Source organism: Rutidosis leptorrhynchoides, chromosome 6 (genome assembly GCF_046630445.1).
Source record: "Rutidosis leptorrhynchoides isolate AG116_Rl617_1_P2 chromosome 6, CSIRO_AGI_Rlap_v1, whole genome shotgun sequence".
NCBI classification, from domain to species: domain Eukaryota; kingdom Viridiplantae; phylum Streptophyta; class Magnoliopsida; order Asterales; family Asteraceae; genus Rutidosis; species Rutidosis leptorrhynchoides.
In genome coordinates, this window is record NC_092338.1 from 77,821,475 (window position 1) to 77,839,934 (window position 18,460).

General features: G+C 32.0%; 1 protein-coding gene across 1 annotated transcript; it reads right to left on the reverse strand.

Moving 5' to 3' along the window:
- Window positions 1-1,100: 1,100 nt before the first annotated feature.
- On the reverse strand, window positions 1,101-11,827 carry LOC139853788 (uncharacterized). Its single transcript, XM_071843143.1, has 2 exons — window positions 11,794-11,827; window positions 1,101-1,594 (listed from the first exon to the last, which is right to left on the reverse strand). The coding sequence occupies exons 1-2, from the start codon at window positions 11,825-11,827 to the stop codon at window positions 1,101-1,103; spliced, it is 528 nt and encodes a 175-aa protein (XP_071699244.1).
- Window positions 11,828-18,460: the final 6,633 nt, after the last annotated feature.

The following is an 18,460-nucleotide window of genomic DNA, read 5'->3' on the forward strand; positions in this document are numbered from 1 at the left end:
AAAAATATTTTTATTATTTTATATTTATTCTTAATTTACCTTCGAATTACCTAATAATAGAGTTTAATTATATAATAAATACCAATTCGACCCAAGTAATTATTTTTATAATTTTTTAAGATCTATATAAGTTTTAAAAACTCAGAAAAAAATTATTTATATTTTATTTTTGGTTAAAAGTATTTATTACGAATTTTACATTATTTTTACGTTTAAACACTACATAATTCGTATTTAATTATAAATAATATTCCATAAATTATCAAAATTATTTTTATGCATCATAACACTTATAATACTAATTATAACATATAAACATAATTAATTTCGAATTTTACAAAGAATATACAATAAATATAAATATAAATGATAATATTGAAAAAAAATATTAATAAAAATAGAAAGTACCTCAAATTTTCTTCAAGGTTTTGAGAGAATAACTTAAGTTTTTGTGTTTGACAAGAAAAAATGAATGAGGATCCATGTATTTATAGGTAAAAAATGGTTGGCGAAAAGAAAAAAAATAATAAAATAAAAGTGCCAATTTTGACAAAATAATAAAAACATGTTAAAAATATTTTTAATAAGTTTTTGTTTTTGAAAATATTTAGTCAAAATTCATGGGCTCATTATTTAATTTATAAAAAAAAATCTTATTTCTTTTTATTTTTATTTTTTTATAAGCTAAAAATATATATAATGATTAAAATAACTTATCATTTAATTAATAATTATGTTACATATAGTTTTAAATATAATACGCATTAATATTAACTAAAGTTATTTTATATAATTAGTGTAAACTTTAGTTAACAAAAAGTGTCGACTAAAAATAAATATTTGATCAATGTTAAATTTAATTATATATTACGTATGGATAACAACCCTATAGTCAAATTAGTCAATTCAGGCATGGAAATATGAGGGTTGTTATACAATTACCACGAAAGGCTTCATTTACACTAAGATTTGACATCGAACCCAAATTCCACCATTTGTAAACCCTATCCCATATATCCAACGAATGCCAACAAAGGATCAACGAATGCTCTATTGTTTCTACATCGTCATCACATAGAGGGCATCTAACGGTACCCAAATCAATTAAGGACCGGGATACGACGTTTCAATACCCTCCATATGAAGATTTCCACTTTTGAAGGAACCAAGTTATTCTTTAAGGTAGCAACACGCGAACCGTTGAAATGAAGGAGATTCTCGTCAATTAAATTTGTAAGATTCTTTGTAGTGAAAACGCCATTACTTGCCAGTCGCCACGCCCAAGAGTCAAGGTTTACGTCCTTTTTTTGAAAGTTGTCGAGTAGTGCCTTAAGACTATCGAGTTCACCTTGCGTTCTACCGCTGATTTCTCGCTGCCATAACCACGTTGCCTCCCAGCCTGAATCAGACCAGCGAATTCTGTCACTCACTGATGCGGATTGGTCCTGATCGAGCCGAAATAATCTCGGCAGCCTGTCTTTGAGAGGGGAGTCGCCTAGCCAACAATCTGTCCAGAATCGTGAGTTAGAGCCGTCGCCAATGACTTTGTAAAAGGAGTTCCCGAAGTCAATTCCTGATCTTTCAATGTCAAAACCTGCGCGCAAAATGTTAAGCTAAAATCTATTAAAGTATCAATATGCCCTTTTTACCATTAAAAATAATGCATTCAATATAGTAGCTAATTTAAAAATTATCTTTTATAATAACTTTCTTTACTAAAATAACCTATTGAATAAAGAGCATAATAGACAATTCATAAATATATATTGATTTTAATAAAGAGTCAAACCAGACATTCAATTTGAGACGAAGGGAATATATAGTATATACTATTTGCCATAGCATCATGAATATTAATTTTTTCACTTACTAAAAATAAATTACATAACTCTTCACTCATTAAAAAAGGGTGGTGATCCTTACACCACTTCTTTTTAGTCATACACCACTAATAAAAATTATTGGACACTTTTACCCTTGTTTATATTTGGCCTTTTCACAACCTTCATATCACCAAACTTCAATTAATTAGAATTATACTCGCTCTTTCCTGCACCTTTATTTTCTTCTAATTTTTTCTTTTTGAAATTAATTAGACAACATGAATAACTTTCTTTTCATTTTATAACCTCTTTCATCAGCAACAATTGTGTAGGAAAAGATCAAATAATTATTCTACCAAAGATCATTGAAAGTTTTTCCAAATTAAAGTTATATATCGTGCATCGAGACATTCGTTTTGTAATGACGTTATACATCGGGTAAGAAAAGTTATATATTGGTAAGGGTTCACATCTAACATCAATGGAGCCGTCCTTAACCATCGCCACTAACCGTTTTGTGAATTCAATCCGAAGTAAGAGTTTGTAACCCAATTAGTTTGTAAATAAATGGGTCTCAATCCGAATTAGAGTTTGTAAACCCAATTGTTGTGTTGTTGTTTGATTATAGGGTAATGAGTGTACTATTTCACTTTGGTGAAGGAATTGCAAGGAATGATGAATTGTAAACCCAGTTTATGTTAATATTGTTGTTTGATGGTGATTCGGTGCTTCGTAACAATGTGCTCAAATTGGATGTAATTAAAATTAATATACGTATCATCCAATTAAATTTCATATGTTCAATTTACCAAAAAAAAAAAAAAAAAAAAAAATTCGACCAGTTTTAATCTTTTTGTTATTTTAATTGCTTATTTGGTGTTTAATTAGGTTAGAAAAATAGGGTGTCGAATGTTAAATAAATGAGAAGGGTAAAAGCGTCCAAAAGATTTATATGGTGGTGTAAGGATCACCGCCCATTAAAAAAGTATCCATAATTATTATTGTCGTTATTATTATTAATATAATAATAATAATTTTCATTATTATTATTGATACAAATCGTCGAAGTGATTTACAGCAAAACCATTTACCGTAGTTACTTTGAAAATATGTTTTCTCGTTTTTATAAATGACTTTAACAAAAGATTTGTACGAATCATCCATTTACGTATTGTAATATTAAATTAGTTAAGCGATATTTAAGGTATACAACGAAACTAATTCCTACAATAACGTGCGGGTCATTGTAGCCATTTTCGGTAACAACACGTGGATCCTACCCACTCATTCCCTATACACAAACAAAAGACACATTCCAAACACATATAATACTTTCACAAAACAATTGAACATAAAAAGGCAAAAACTGTTATAATAATATATACATATATGTATATATATGTATATGTACAAGAAGTCATAAATGGATGGCTTTATAATAATATATATATGTACAAGAAGTCATAAAATGGATGCCAATTTTGTAGTATAAATACCTCATGTATTAGCATTGTAAAATGTACCATTTCATAGAATTATATGAAATACACACTTATCCTCTCTTTTACTAATATTTCATAAATAAGTATAATTGTATTTTGTAGTTCTTTTATTAAATTATAACACGTTATCAGCACGAAGAGCTCCGTATAATCATGGTGATTCTTCTAGTTGCTCAACCACCACTTCCACCTCTCAAGTTTTCTACCGGCCACCGTCCTCCGCCGCTGAAACCGTCAGAAGATCCTGAAACTTCCAATGTGTCTTCTCATCAAGAAGTTACCAGCTTGGATTCTTCCATCACTAAGTTATACTCATCAGGTATTCCAAAAATTGTTGACGTTATTTAATTTAAATTACTTTGAATTAATTAATTAACAAGAAAACCAAGACTTTACAACGATCATAAAATGAACCTGTTTTGAGAGAGATAGTTTAAAAAAAGGGAGATATTAAGATACACATATATATATTACTTACGCATATATAAGCACCCACCTCGGGTATCACCTTCTTGATGAAACCTTCACCACCATTGAATCCTTTTAGAGGCGGAGCCAGAAAATATTTTCAGTGGTGGCACAGATAATAAATTTACTTTATATATATATTTAGAGTAAAATTTAACGTAACTAAAATATCAATAAAAGAAAAGTTTAATATTAAGAATTTAGGTGTTATTTTTAATTTCAATGATAATAATGATGTTTAACCAAAATTGAATACTACAGCTTCTTTTTGCATCTTAAAAAACGTATAAAATTAAAAAAGAAAAACATAAAAACAAATGTTAGATTGTAATATTGATTTCTAAGTATACTTATAATCAAAAGCTTATTACTTAAAAATAAAGGGGTGAAAAGTTAAAAGATTACATTTCAGTAGGGGTGTAAGAGAAAAAGAGTCAAAAGTGTTTACAATGTGTGCAATCGTGATTGGCTATGGGACATATGGGGTCTTCTTCCCCACCAAACCAAATTTACGCTCTCCTCCATGAAAACTCAAATTCTCAGTTTTCTTCTTTGTAACTACAGTCAACAAATATTATCTACCAATTAATTTTTGGATGTATCGAATCGCTAATTTATTTACCATTTTCAGTGGTGGCACGTGCACCCACTAACTACTAAGTGGTTCCGCCCCTGAATCCTTTTGCTCGATGAAACCATAACCACCAAGAACTAGCAAATCAAAACCGTTTCTCTCTCACTATCGTTTCCTTCTATTTCTGTTCAAAGCACTAAACCAACACCTTTGTATTCTACTACATACTTTTCTTTTCGTGACCCTGTTGCTACTTCTTTCTGGGTTATACCCAACGAAATTATGTTGATACATGAAGTAATCGGGTCATTTTAAGAGATAAAAGGGAAGTATATATATTCACAATTCAAAGCTTTGTAGAAGTAGATATGTGGAATATTAAATTGTCTTACTTTATTAATCTCCAAGAAAAAGAGTTATGCAAGTGGTAGTACTATGGCCGACCACTTAAAAGCTCGATGAGCTGTCTTCAATTTTTCTTTTTAAAAAAAAAACAAACCCACAATAATGAACCTCTATTCGGAATAATCAAAGTGAGAGTGGAGACGGTGGGGTTTCAAGATAGGGAGTACCTTGTAAAAAGTAAAGTTGTTTAGATAAAATAAAATAATTAGATACTATGAATGATTTACTATGAAATTTATGTCAATTAAATCAATTGTTACGATGAAAAATATAATAATAAAAGTAATAGTTATAGTTATTTTATTAAGCACATGTGTGGGGGCACTGCAATTGTCGGTAGCTAAAACAAGAGCATATGAACGTAGTAATGTTTTGCATCTCCATAGCAACCCCAACTACTCTTTTGGTTAAATAAATCATTAAAAAAAAAAAAAAAATTACGGAGTACATTTTTTTTATGAGCTAAATGAGTAAATAAAAAAAAAAAATAGATAAGTAATAAGTGGCGGAACTTGAACTTTTCATCTGCGGGGGCAAGAGAGATAAGAACTAAAATAATTTATCCAAAAAAAAAACATAAATTTGTTCCAGCAAATATTATAGCATATAGCATACATATTACTAGCAAATATTAAAGTCTAAACAATTTATCAAATATACAAAAACGTAAACAAAATAATTGGAGTTTTGTGTTTAAATTTTCTGATAGGCTACCATTAAGGTATTATGCTACATTTTTTTAATGGGCCAATTGAATTACCTTTAATTTATTATTTTGGGTGGGGCTGGGAAATAATAAATACTACTAATAATTTTCCAGCCCATTACATACAAACGCTATTACGCTAGTTAGAAGAAAAAAGTGAGCATGGGCAACCGCCACACCCTGTCTCATGAATCTTCCGCCCCTGTAAGTAATGATAGTGGACAGCATTAAAGAAGATATGGTTATCAATGTATACTGTTTAGAAATTATGATCATAAAGATGATAGATAATGATAGATGAATAATGCACTGAACAAAAATTTCAACTAATTGATATCAATAATACAAAGTAATAATAAAGAAATAATAAAATAATAATTTGATATCAATTGAATTCTCTGTATCTTACGAACAACTTGTGGATATTTATGAAGTTAGTGGTGATGCATGATTGCATGTATATTTAAATATTAACAGGTACAGTAATATAGGTACCTAATTGAATTTATAGCGTGCATAATAAAATTAATAATATAATAATATAGAGTAATATAGAAGAAGAGATATATATCTCTTAGGACGGCGCATATGATGAAAAGCGCAGTGCATACTATTAAAAGCGCATATGATAAAAAGCGCATATGATGAAAAGCGCAGCGCATATGATTAAAAGCGCATATGATAAAAGGCGCATATGATTAAAAGCGCAACGCATATGATTAAAAGCGCATATGATAAAAGGCGCATATGATTAAAAGCGCATATGATAAAAGGTGCATATGATGAAAAGCGCATATGATGAAAAGCACAGCGCATATGATTAAAAGCGATTAAAAGTGCATATGATGAAAAGCACATATGGTGATTAATGAAAAGAGTATTGAGAAAAATCACCAATGTTTCTTGAAAGAATTCAAGGTTATATATATGAACCAATTCATCCATCATGTGAACCATTTTGATATTTCATGGTTCTAATAGACGCATCTAGCGGATGATCTCATATTTGTGTGTTATCAAGCCGTAATATGGCATTTGCAAAGTTTCTTGCACAAATTATTAAATTGAGAACACATTATTCTGATTACACCATTAAAAGGATGAGAATATATGTTGGATATGAAACATCTTCAATCATAAGATATATTGAGCCCATGACGGGTGATGTTTTTACAGCACGTTTTGATGATTGTCATTTTAATGAAACATTGTTCCCTAGATTAGGGGGAGAAATGAAAAATAAAGAAAATGATGTTTCATAGTATGAACATCAATTAAGGTATGTTGATTCTCGCACAAAAGAATGCGAAAAGAAAGTTAAAAAATAATGCATATGCAAGAATTTGCAAATTAATTACTTTATGTATTTAAAGATACAAAAGAGTGACTAAATCATATATAATAGCAGGAAATGCTCCAGCTCGAATTGAAATTTCAAAAGCTGGCAATAATGTCACTCATGAGTCTTTGCCACATCTGAAACGTGGAAGACAAATTGGTTCCAAAGATAAAAATCCTAGAAAAGGAAAATCAGCTGATAATGAGATAAAAGAAAGTGTTCAAGAAGAACCATAAATTAATATTCCTTCTGCAGAGGATATTGATAAATGTAAATACATAAATTGCGATAAATTATGCAATATTATGGAACCGAAATGAAATGAAAAAAAAAAAAAAAAAAAAAAAAAATCTTGATGAGATATTTTCATATAATATTACAATGACATCATGAATAAAGATGATGATCTAGAACCAAAATCTGTCATTGAATATCAAAATAGACATGATTGAGCTCAATGAAAAGGAGAAATACGAGCTGAATTAGAATCGCTCAATAAAAGAAAAGTTTTCGGATTAATCGTTATCACTTTGAAAAATGTGAAACGTATGGGATACAAATGAATTTTTATCCGAAAAAGAAATGTGCAAATGAAGTTACAAGGCAAAACTAGACTTGTAACTCAAGATTTCCCACAAAGACCGGAAATGAATTATGAGGAAAACTTATCCTCCTGTAATGGATACAATTACTTATTAGATACTTAATCAACCTGGTAGTTACTTAAATGCATCTCATGAATGTTGTAACTACTTATCTGTATGGATCACTTAATAGTGATATATATGAATATACCTGAAGGGTTAAGGTATCATAAGCATCTAATACAAAACCCAAGGGAATGTATTCTATTAAATCACAAAGATTTTTATATGGGTCTATACAATTAGGACGTATGTGGTATAACTGATTAAGTGATTACTTGATAAGAAAAGTGTATACACATAAACTTATTTGCCATGTTATTTTATTATGAAAAACAATGATCTTAACATCATATGAACAAATAAAGAGATCTATGAAATCATTCAACTTCTAAAGAATTATTTTGAAATGAAAGATCTTGAAAATACCAAGTATTACCTTAGATTGCAAATTGAGCATATGCCTAATGGTTAACTTGTACATCAAACAACTTATACCGAAAAGATTTTAAAACATCTTTTAAAGACAAACTCATTGTTGTTAGATCACTCAATATTGACACTGATCTATTTCATCCCTGCGAAGATCATGAAAATCTTAACAGATCGGAAGTTCCATATTTTAGTGCAATTGAGGTTCTTATGTATCTTATAAATTGTACAAGACCTGACATTTCTCTTGCAGTTAATTTGTTGGCAAGATTCAGCTCAACTTCTACCAAATGACAATGGAACAGGATCAAACACATATTTTGATACCCTTGAGGAACTGCCGATTTAAAATTATTTTATTCTAACGCTTCAAAACAAGATTTGGTTGATTATGTATATGCAGGTCATTCATCAAATCCTCATAAAGATAAATCTCAAACTCGATATGTATTCCTAAATGGAGGTACCACAAAATCATGGCGTTCTAAAAAACAAACACTTGTTGCAACATCATCAAATTATGCCGAAGTGATTGCATTACATGAAGCCACTCGGGAATGTTTTTGGTTAAGATCAATGACACAACTCATTATTGATTCTTGTGGACTAGAACGCGATAAAAGTTCAACAACTATCTATGAAGATAATCCAGCTCGCATAGCACAGATGAAAGAAGGATATATCAAAAGTGACTGAACAAAACACATACCCCCTAGATTCTTCTCATACACTCAAAATATCATCAAGGACAACCAGATTGAAATGAGATATGTTCAATCCAGCAAGAACTCTGCTCATCTTTTCACCAAAGCATCTTCAACTGCTATTTTCAGAACGCATGTTCATAATATTGGCATGAGGCATGTTCAAAAGATGTAACAGCTCAACAATGTCTACTTGAGGGGGAGTCAACTATATGCTGCACTCTTTTTCCCTTAGCTAAAGTTTTTATCCCACTGGGTTTTTCTTTGGCCAAGGTTTTTAACGAGGCAGTAAATTGTAGTTTATCTCCAACAAAACAAAAATTGACATCCAAGGGGGAGTGTTATAATAATATATACATATATGTATATATATGTATATGTACAAGAAGTCATAAATGGATGGCTTTATAATAATATATATATGTACAAGAAGTCATAAAATGGATGCCAATTTTGTAGTATAAATACCTCATGTATTAGCATTGTAAAATGTACCATTTCATAGAATTATATGAAATACACACTTATCCTCTCTTTTACTAATATTTCATAAATAAGTATAATTGTATTTTGTAGTTCTTTTATTAAATTATAACAAAAACCAAATAAGTGAAAAAAGAAAAAAAATATATGTTTTCACCGTCGATCTAGCGACGATGATGGTGATGGTAATGGCGAATGACGAGTTGAATGTTGGGGGGAGTGGACGAATTGCGACCATCTGACATTCTAGATGTTTCAGCGTGCAAAGCAGCCCCACTTTGTATGCTCTAAAATACATCCCGTCATAACCACATTTCTCAATTCCGATAATGTTTTAATTCGTTGTGACCCTATTTTTCCAAGCGTAAGTCACATACAAACAAGTAAATCCTGCGCCGAAAGAAAAAACTAATGATAAGAATTGGAAATGTAATTAAACTAGAAAAAATTCGACCGCGCGTTGCTGCGGTTGTATTCGACGCGCGGTCCAATTTAGATATACGATGTCCGTTTCGCGTATAGTTAGTCGTGTTGTATATGTATATATATGTATGTAATATAGCCCGAAATATTTATTTTTTTAACGATGTCCGTTTCGCGTATAGTTAGTCGCGTTGTGTTCGTAAAATTATTTCGAGTTGAACGGTGGTCTCGGAAAAATTTAACCCGCACCGAGCGTGAATATAGGGCCCGTTATTTAGTATTTTTTTAACGATGTCTGTTTTGCATATAGTTAGTCCCGTTGGGTTCGGGAGATTTTTTCGAGTTGAACGGTGGCCTCGGAAAAATTTAACTCGCACCGAGCGAGAAGATAGGGCCCGTTATAAATTCGGGTGGAGTAAGGTTTTTTTATTTTAATTAGATTATAAATTTACGTTTTTTACTCCTGAAAAAGTGTAAAGTTGAGGGGTTGTTGTGTAATTTGTGCGAAAGTTGGAGGACCATTTGTAGTGTGGACGCAAATTCAAAACGACAATTCGTTAAAACTGAAGCGACAAAAATTGGGGGAGGTTTAGTGTGTAAGGTAAATAAATACATAAAGAGACAAAATTGTTCAAGTAAACAATACAAGGACCCAAAATGTAACACACTCCAATGTTGGTTATTGAACTTGTGATGGAGGCAATCTGAATTCTAGTTTTGTATATTTTTATTGATAAGTTGAACACTTTAACATTGATGAACTTTAAAGTAACAAAGTAATAAATGCACAAAAATGCAACTAATTAAGTTATGATATTTGTAGTGTCTTTCTAACTATTTGTCATAGTGTATAAAAAATTCTTTTATTTCCAATGTATGTAACGCTTGACTCGATATAAAAAAAGATATTTATGGTATTTTCATTTTTTGGTAAGAGCATAATAAGCGATTAGGTTTTTTTTTTTCCCTTTCTTTTTCTACATGTCAATTAGATAAAACTAGTAAAGTGGACCACACTTCGCGGCGGTGTGCAAAAAAATTTTTGTTTACGATTTCATAATTACAATGTCATTTTAAAAAATGACTATGAAATTTGTAGTGCAATCGAATTTGCATAACTTTTTACCATTATTTTAAATTGCATACTCAACCGCCGCTTACCACCAGCAAATTGCCAGTCACCTTACAAATTTGAATCGTCGCACTCTTTCGACACCGCCACCCTTATCTTTTTTTTTTTTTTGGTCTAAAACTCCAACTATGTATTAGTTTATATTTTTATTTTATTTTGAACTGTGCCCAACTTATTCTATTCTTTTTTCATCAAGATAGCATCAGTCACTTTAAAAAATATTACTATCCAATTCGTATAATTATGTGGTTACAACTAATTTAAGGATTTTACAGTAACATTGCTACAGTGATTGCTACAGCAGTCACAAATTAGGTGGTTAAAAAAAAATGTTACAGTAACATTGCTACAGTGATTGCTACAGCATAACAGTATTTTTTGGCGAGATGGTGAGATATGATTGGTACCCATTTACACTAATTAGTATATGGTATAATAAAAAAAAAACTGCACTATGGTCAATTGTCATTTTTGTCCCAAAAATACCAAGAACTTAATAACGTAGAGGGAAAATTTCATTTAAGAGCTAAAGCCCCCAAAAAGGACTAAAAAGAAGGATTAGCTGCCAATAAACCGAAGCAACCCGAGGAAAAGAGCTAATCAAACAAAAGCTAAGTGTCTTTCACAAATCACTAAAATTAGTCAATCATATGCCTACTATATCACATGTTCATTTTTTTCTTTATCCGGGGATCATTATTTTAGTTTAAGAAAATACTCTCTCCATCCCACTACAAATGTCCACATTATTATTTTGAGATGTCTTAGGTGTCCATTTTGTATTTTAACCAATAAGAAGAAGTTATTCTTAAGAGAGAAGATTTTTGATTGTGTAGTAATGAGATGGAATTAATAACTGCTATACTAATCTCGGGCCTAAAAGTAAGATTATTGGCCTAAATATATCACGGGTATATAAGCTTTCATTTCAAAATTTAACAACTCTAATTAAGTACCAAAATTGTTTTCCTTCAATTTGTACCACACTTTAACAATATTTTGTGCATTCGAATAAATCCTAATTGGTTAATTGCCCCAAAGTGTCAGGTAAACCGAGAAGTTAGCTACAGGGATAGCCTTGCGAGGTTTAGCAAGAATTTGGGTCCAACTGCACGAAAAGTAGCACGCCGAATGCTTCAAGGACGAGGTTTAACTTACCAGGCTCGACACCGTATTGAGCCGCTGTTGCCATCACCTGACCCTGATCAACTAAACCCACGATTCATGAATGTGAACTCGATCAATGGGTCTGTGAGAAACACTAACACAACCCAATTTAGTCAACCACAGATGATCAAGTTTAATGATTTTAGCACAACTGCTAATGCAACTAACACAACTGCTAATGCAACTAATAAAGGGAAAAGTATCATGCTTGATGATGGGAAAAAGAATGGTAACATGTGGGTTTCAAATGAGTATTTGGACTCCTTACTTGGTAAACACAAGGGTGGGATTAAAATTGGAAACGGTTCGATGAATAATCATAGTTCGGTTCATAAGAATCTTGATTATGGTGGTACCCAGAACAACATTAACCATATTGGTTCGTTTTACTCAAATGTTAACATTGTTAGTGGGATTGAAAATGTTGGTGGCCAAAATGAAAAGTTATGGAATTTAAGCGATCAAGTGACTCGAAGACACGAAAAAAAACCAATGTCAGTTGTTTACCCTTCAACCTATGTGAAGCCTTCAAATGTTGATTTTAGCCATCTGGCAGGGTTGAACGACGGAATGAGCTCAAGCAAGTGGGTCCCAGTGCCATCAAATCAAGTTCATCAGACAATGCAGCCACTACAAAACTGGTGTCTGCCAGCACCTGAAACAAAATTTCCAAATGTGAATGATGATTTCTGGATTGAACATGAAATGCAACTTGAATCAGCCCTTAAAATGCCAATGGCTGGTCAAGAACCAAATGTTTGGTCGCAAAATGTGTGGGCACCTAATCAGCAAGACCAGTTTATGCAACCAGAATCGCATGGATTGGACCAGTTACTGCACCAAGACCAGTTCTTGACTCCCGTGCAACCGCAGAAGTGGTCTGAGTTGGCTATGTTAGCGGCTAACACTGAGCCAGAGTTGTTATCGTTTGGTGCACCACAAGATTTTGGGTTCCAGATGGGGTGCCAGCTATATCCGCCACCCGGTATTTGATCAAATAATTGGTTTTTTGTTGCAATTAAGTAAGTCATTGTTCTTGTTAGAATGCAAAAAGAATACTACATTTGCAAGAACGATCGCGTATTAAAAATTTGTATGTGATTTTAAACCCGTGCAAAATCGCTCGTTCTTGAATCGTGTGGTATTTTTTTTGCGCTTTCGCTAGAAAAATGATTTTTTTGCAACAAAAACCAAGTATGATGGTTAAGATAGTTAATCAGTTTTTAGTGAAAGGTAATTTGAGGGCGGAATGTGCGTATTCCAAGACATTTTTGTTGGTTTTGTTGGTTCGGTTTTTTATGTTCCTTTTGTTTTAGACTTTGTTAAAGATGTTTTTGCGTTTGACAATGTTTAAGTTAAGGTTTATCTTGGATTTTAAGATATTTTATCAGTATGCATCCGTGCTTTATATTGCATAGATTTGGTTACTTGATATGTACATGCAACACATAATGGTGAAATGATGTGATGCTGGGGCTATAATCAAATAGCGGTGTCAACAAAATAACCAAGCTTGTACGCCGCGTTACATCGCTTGTGATGGGACTAGCTATGGCAAGACCAAGCAATATAGAGCCAACCCATCTAACCATCTAAGCCTGGCTCGAGTTTTACAGTTAGCCAAGGGCTAACAAGTTGAACTCAATTTTGATCAATTTTGATCATAATGCACGAAATTTCTAATACGTATGTAGAATGGAACAAACAATACTCCGTATTAATGTTTGAATTTGTGTTTTGAGAATAGATTATACTCCGTATGTTTTACGTAACTAGAATTAGTAACTAGTTATTGCAAAACGTGTTGTAAATTAATGGTATTTAAATTTAATTATGTTTTATTATATTGAAATAATCTAATAATCAGTTGTTTAATATTTGATAAAATCAGATTATTAAATACTTGACAGAAATTTCAATAATTCACCTGATGTTCATTTAATATAATTTACAATCTATAAATTTTATAATGTTGTTACAATTCTTCAACTAAGTTTTTTATGCTACTTATGCTTAGTAAGGGGTTCGTTTTGCGCATAATCGTTATAGGCAAGGGTAATGATAAATCCACCACATATTTTGATAGATTCACCATAAAATTTCACAACTCGGTATGTGTGTGAAGGATTATTTATTAAAAATGTGATGAAACACAGATAATGGTGACTGTAACATGGAGTGAAAATAATTTATTTTTTTTGAATGACGGTAAGGAGTTATAATGAGAAAGGTTGTTAGGGAAGATTATGGGTGATATGACAAGATATAATTGAATATTGGGTTAAAAGTATAAAATTGAATAATAGAAAACAAAAAATGCCATAAAAAGTAGGAAATTAATTAAAATAAAAATAAGAAAACAAAAATGCCCTTAAAAACTAGCGTTTCTACTATACCAACGTCTTTCTCTTACCACACAAACGCCCCATTACATGTGTGTATACCAAAAATGCCCTTTAAAACTCCGCAGCTGTTTAGTGGTTTTGCTCAAAAATGCCCCATTATCTATGGTCTTGGTGAATAAAACTTTGTTTTGTGTTTATGTCGTAATTTGCTTTTAAGAAAGAAGTGTACATACCAAGAAATATAGAGAGTTTTAAATTAGCGTCAAGTTCCAACATGGTTGTAGCCTAAAGCTGCTTCTTGATTTAAACAATCCAATATAGAAACTAACTCCTAAAATTAAGAAATAAACAACTACAATAAAGGTTTTAGCTAACCCTAAACAGCTGCGGAGTAGAATTTTAAGTAAAATACAAAATAACTAGTCAATCAGGAGAAGTGCAAACATAAGATCTCTTATCAAATATCCGGTAACGATTCTAGGATCGGAACTGAATGTGATTATGAAATTTTTTTCCAGTTATAATTATATTTGAATACGGAGTACTATTTTAGTGGTCGTTTACTTCTAAAAATCACAAATTCGAAAAATATAAAAGGTTCAAGTAGTTAACTTTAATGGTGTCCTGCATAACTCAAAATGAAAACTATAAATTCGGAAAATAAATGGGTTCCTATAGTTATATTTAGTGTTCTATACAAAATTAATGATATTTTCTATATTAAAAAAAATTTAACTAGTGGTGTCCCGTGACTCCCACATATCATAACATAAACTCGCCAGTCACCACTTCAAATATCACGACGACTCAACACTTCTTTTTTCTTTTTTATGACCGTACTTCAAAATGCATTTGATGAATATTGAACTTGGATCTCTTGGAGTTCACGACGAGTTAACACTAGGGCATCTTGGTAACCGTTAATAGTAGTCTATTGTTGTAACAACCTGACTTTTTCCGTTACTATCGTTACTTGTCCGTTAAATATTTAACGGTGATTACTTAGAACTTTATGTGTTTAATGGATTTAAATGCATACTTAATCCTAGTGGATTAATTGAGTTAATATATTTATATTAATTGACGAACTTGTTTCGAATGACGAAGTACTTAGAAAACGTTACGATTAAGAAAATCACCTGGAAAGCTTTCCAGTTTACGGAACTCAGATAAACGATAAAATAATTATTTTTGATAATTATTAACTTTAAGAAAAACATATTTAATTTATTATATATGTAATGAATTAAACTTGGTGGGATGCGTTTTAACGACCGGTTAACATTCCGGGAACCCGGTACGGTTAACGGCAACTAGAAACGAACCACACTTAGCGTACTAGCAAGCCAAAGCATAATGTAATTTAATTTTAATAATTATTATATATAATTATTATGTTTTAAAAGTACTTTCAATTTATTAGAATTTATATAGATTAAAAATGCGAGAAATTGACGTTTAACGTTCCGGTTTGCGTTTTCGGCTAACGACACTTAAAGGCTCTTAACGGGATCCCATAGAAAATCATCTAGCAACATTTTAGAACCCATGGACTCCCTTTTACAGCCCTTTGGCCGAAATTCTTCACCCTCCATGGTCCATATGTTATTTTCGTGGCCCATTAGTGTTAAAACCCAACTAGTTAAGCCCTTTAAGCCTTTTAATCCCTAAATAATAATAACAAAAGAAGGGGAACGACTTGCAGCTGCCCCCATTCGTGATTTGCAGCCCCATCTTCATCATCTAGGTCACCATCTTCATCTCCTTCAATCTCCATCAATTGCTTGCTCGTTTGCTTAATCGTTTACATAATCGTATTCCTCTCGTTCTCCTCTACACGTATCTACTTGCAATTTGTGATTTAAAGGTATAAAACCATCAACCATAATCTTTTTAGATCTGATTTTGATTAATTACATGGTGTACAAGAGTCTAGTGCTCAATTGATCGCAATTATAGTCGTTGTTAGTCGTTAATTTGCGCGATTGTTGTATGTTGTGTGAACCACGAATTGATTGGTCATGAATCTGATTAAATGAGTTTATTTACTGATGATATAATGTATCTAGATGGATAGATCTCGAAAAATTAATAAATTTGGACTTTGGATTTGCATGATTTCGTTACCGGATGCTTAAGTTATGATTAATCGAAGTTTTCGTTCGGGTTTACATGATATACGAATTTTCCGAGTTGCATGATTTGTGTTTTAGTTTATAAAAAGTGTATTACTGTATTCCTTATGAAAATTTATGCAATTTGGACTTAAGATTTGCGTCAAAAGGTTTTGTAACGCTTCCGTTATGTCAAAACGAAGATTTGGTTCTTAAAGTGAGCTGAATCAGTTTTCAAAGTTACATAAAAATTGCTAGAGTGAACTAGGAGTTGATTGAGACTTTGATCTTCTGGAATATGTTAGTTTATATGTAACTTGACATATTTCATTTGTATACGAACTTTCAAAAATGTGAATTGCCATGAGATATATGCTCGTCTATGTGATATGTCTGTTTGATGAACAAAACTGGAAGGTCTGTAAAGATTGATTAAACTGTACGAATTGGCTAAAGAGATATCTTTGATTATTTTAACACTAATATTTTGGAATGTTTTGAGATGACACCAATTGGCCGTTCGTCAAAATCTATTTTCTATATTTTCTGAGAAATATTTCAAAATTGATGTTCGTGCTGAAACTGATTTAGTAAACTGTAATTAGACCCCTTCTGACTTTTAATTATCGTATGAGGCTTTGGCCGGACTTTTTGGAATCGATTTTAAGTCTAGTTGTGATCTGGAGTTGTTCATAATTTTATGAGTTATGTGCTATGAGCTATAGTTGTATCTTTCTATGATATACGTTTTTCGAAGGCATGCTTTAAGATGCAAAAGTGCAATTTGCTTAACTATGACTTGTAAAGTGATATTTGACTTAGGTTTGACTTGTTGACCATGTTTGCATGACCTACTGAGATGTTTGACTTTAGTTGACCACTTTGACCGAGTTGACTTTTGGTTTGACTTTGGTTGACTTTTGTTGACTTGCTTAGATTAGTTGACTTTTACTTGTTTGTTGAGTCAGTCTCAGCACTAGGACTTTGCGTACACTATGGGTTGACATTATAACCTATATGTGTATATTTAAGATGACCTATTTGACTAGGTTACATTGTTGGGTCGTGATTGTTCGACTACAGTACAATTTGCTAAGATATTTCAGTGCTTTTGCTAAGGTGAGTCTACAGTCTCTTTTTCAGCAACATTTTTGGGATGAGATACATGCTGCTTTTGAAACTATTTCTTAAACTGTTTTTACAACTATATTACATATTAGGCACGAGTAACTTACAAAGAATATACATATGAGTTCAGATCAAAAATCCCTTAGCTTGATTATATTAGTTACTTTATAAGCTCGACTTATAGGGACGATACCGTTAGGTTTGACAAACATCGTATAAAACATAACAGGCGTCTATTCTATTGTTACTCGTACACTTGATCGGTGTAGCACAATGATAGGGTAAACTAAAGACGTGGGCTCGGCCTACGCAAAGGTTAAAGCTTTATAATCAAGTGCTCATGATGAGTGTATATTATTACGAAGTTTTTCAGAAATCTCGTGGCCTAACTTACGATGAATGTTACTTAAACATGATGTTTACAAACTTGAAACTGGACATGGTAATGTCTACAAATAGATGAAACGAAAAGAACTTTTTGATGTCACTCACAGATGAAACTTGACATCTTACAAACAGTTTATTACTTAGCATTTGCTATATGCAACTTTTGAGATTAAACCTTAGCGGTTTATTCTAGATAAACGATTTTGAGAAATGATTTTCGACAAACGATTTATGGAAACTGTTTTATGAAACATACGAGAACTATTTACTCAAACCTGTAGATTCACTCAAATTTATGTTGATCCGTTTTGCATGTTTTATCTCAGGTATTAGTTGCTTCCGCTGTAGAACACTGCTGTTATGTAGAAGTCAAGCCAAGCATTGGGACCAGAGTTAATACGCTGTTAGTGGATTCTGACGGGGTATTACATTTGGTATCAGAGCCTTGGCTATAGGGAACTAGGATACATTAGTGTGCTAACCGAAGTGCGCATTAGTGGGTCTAGTCTATAGTCGTGTACTTAGAATGACTGTTATACGCCATGCCTACACTGTTTGCTCTACTATGCTACCCGTAGGGTTACATATTAGATATCACATGCATATACGCATCTATACCCATAATGATATGGACTTGGACTAGATGTATGATATCACGAATCACATACGTACACACAACGCGAC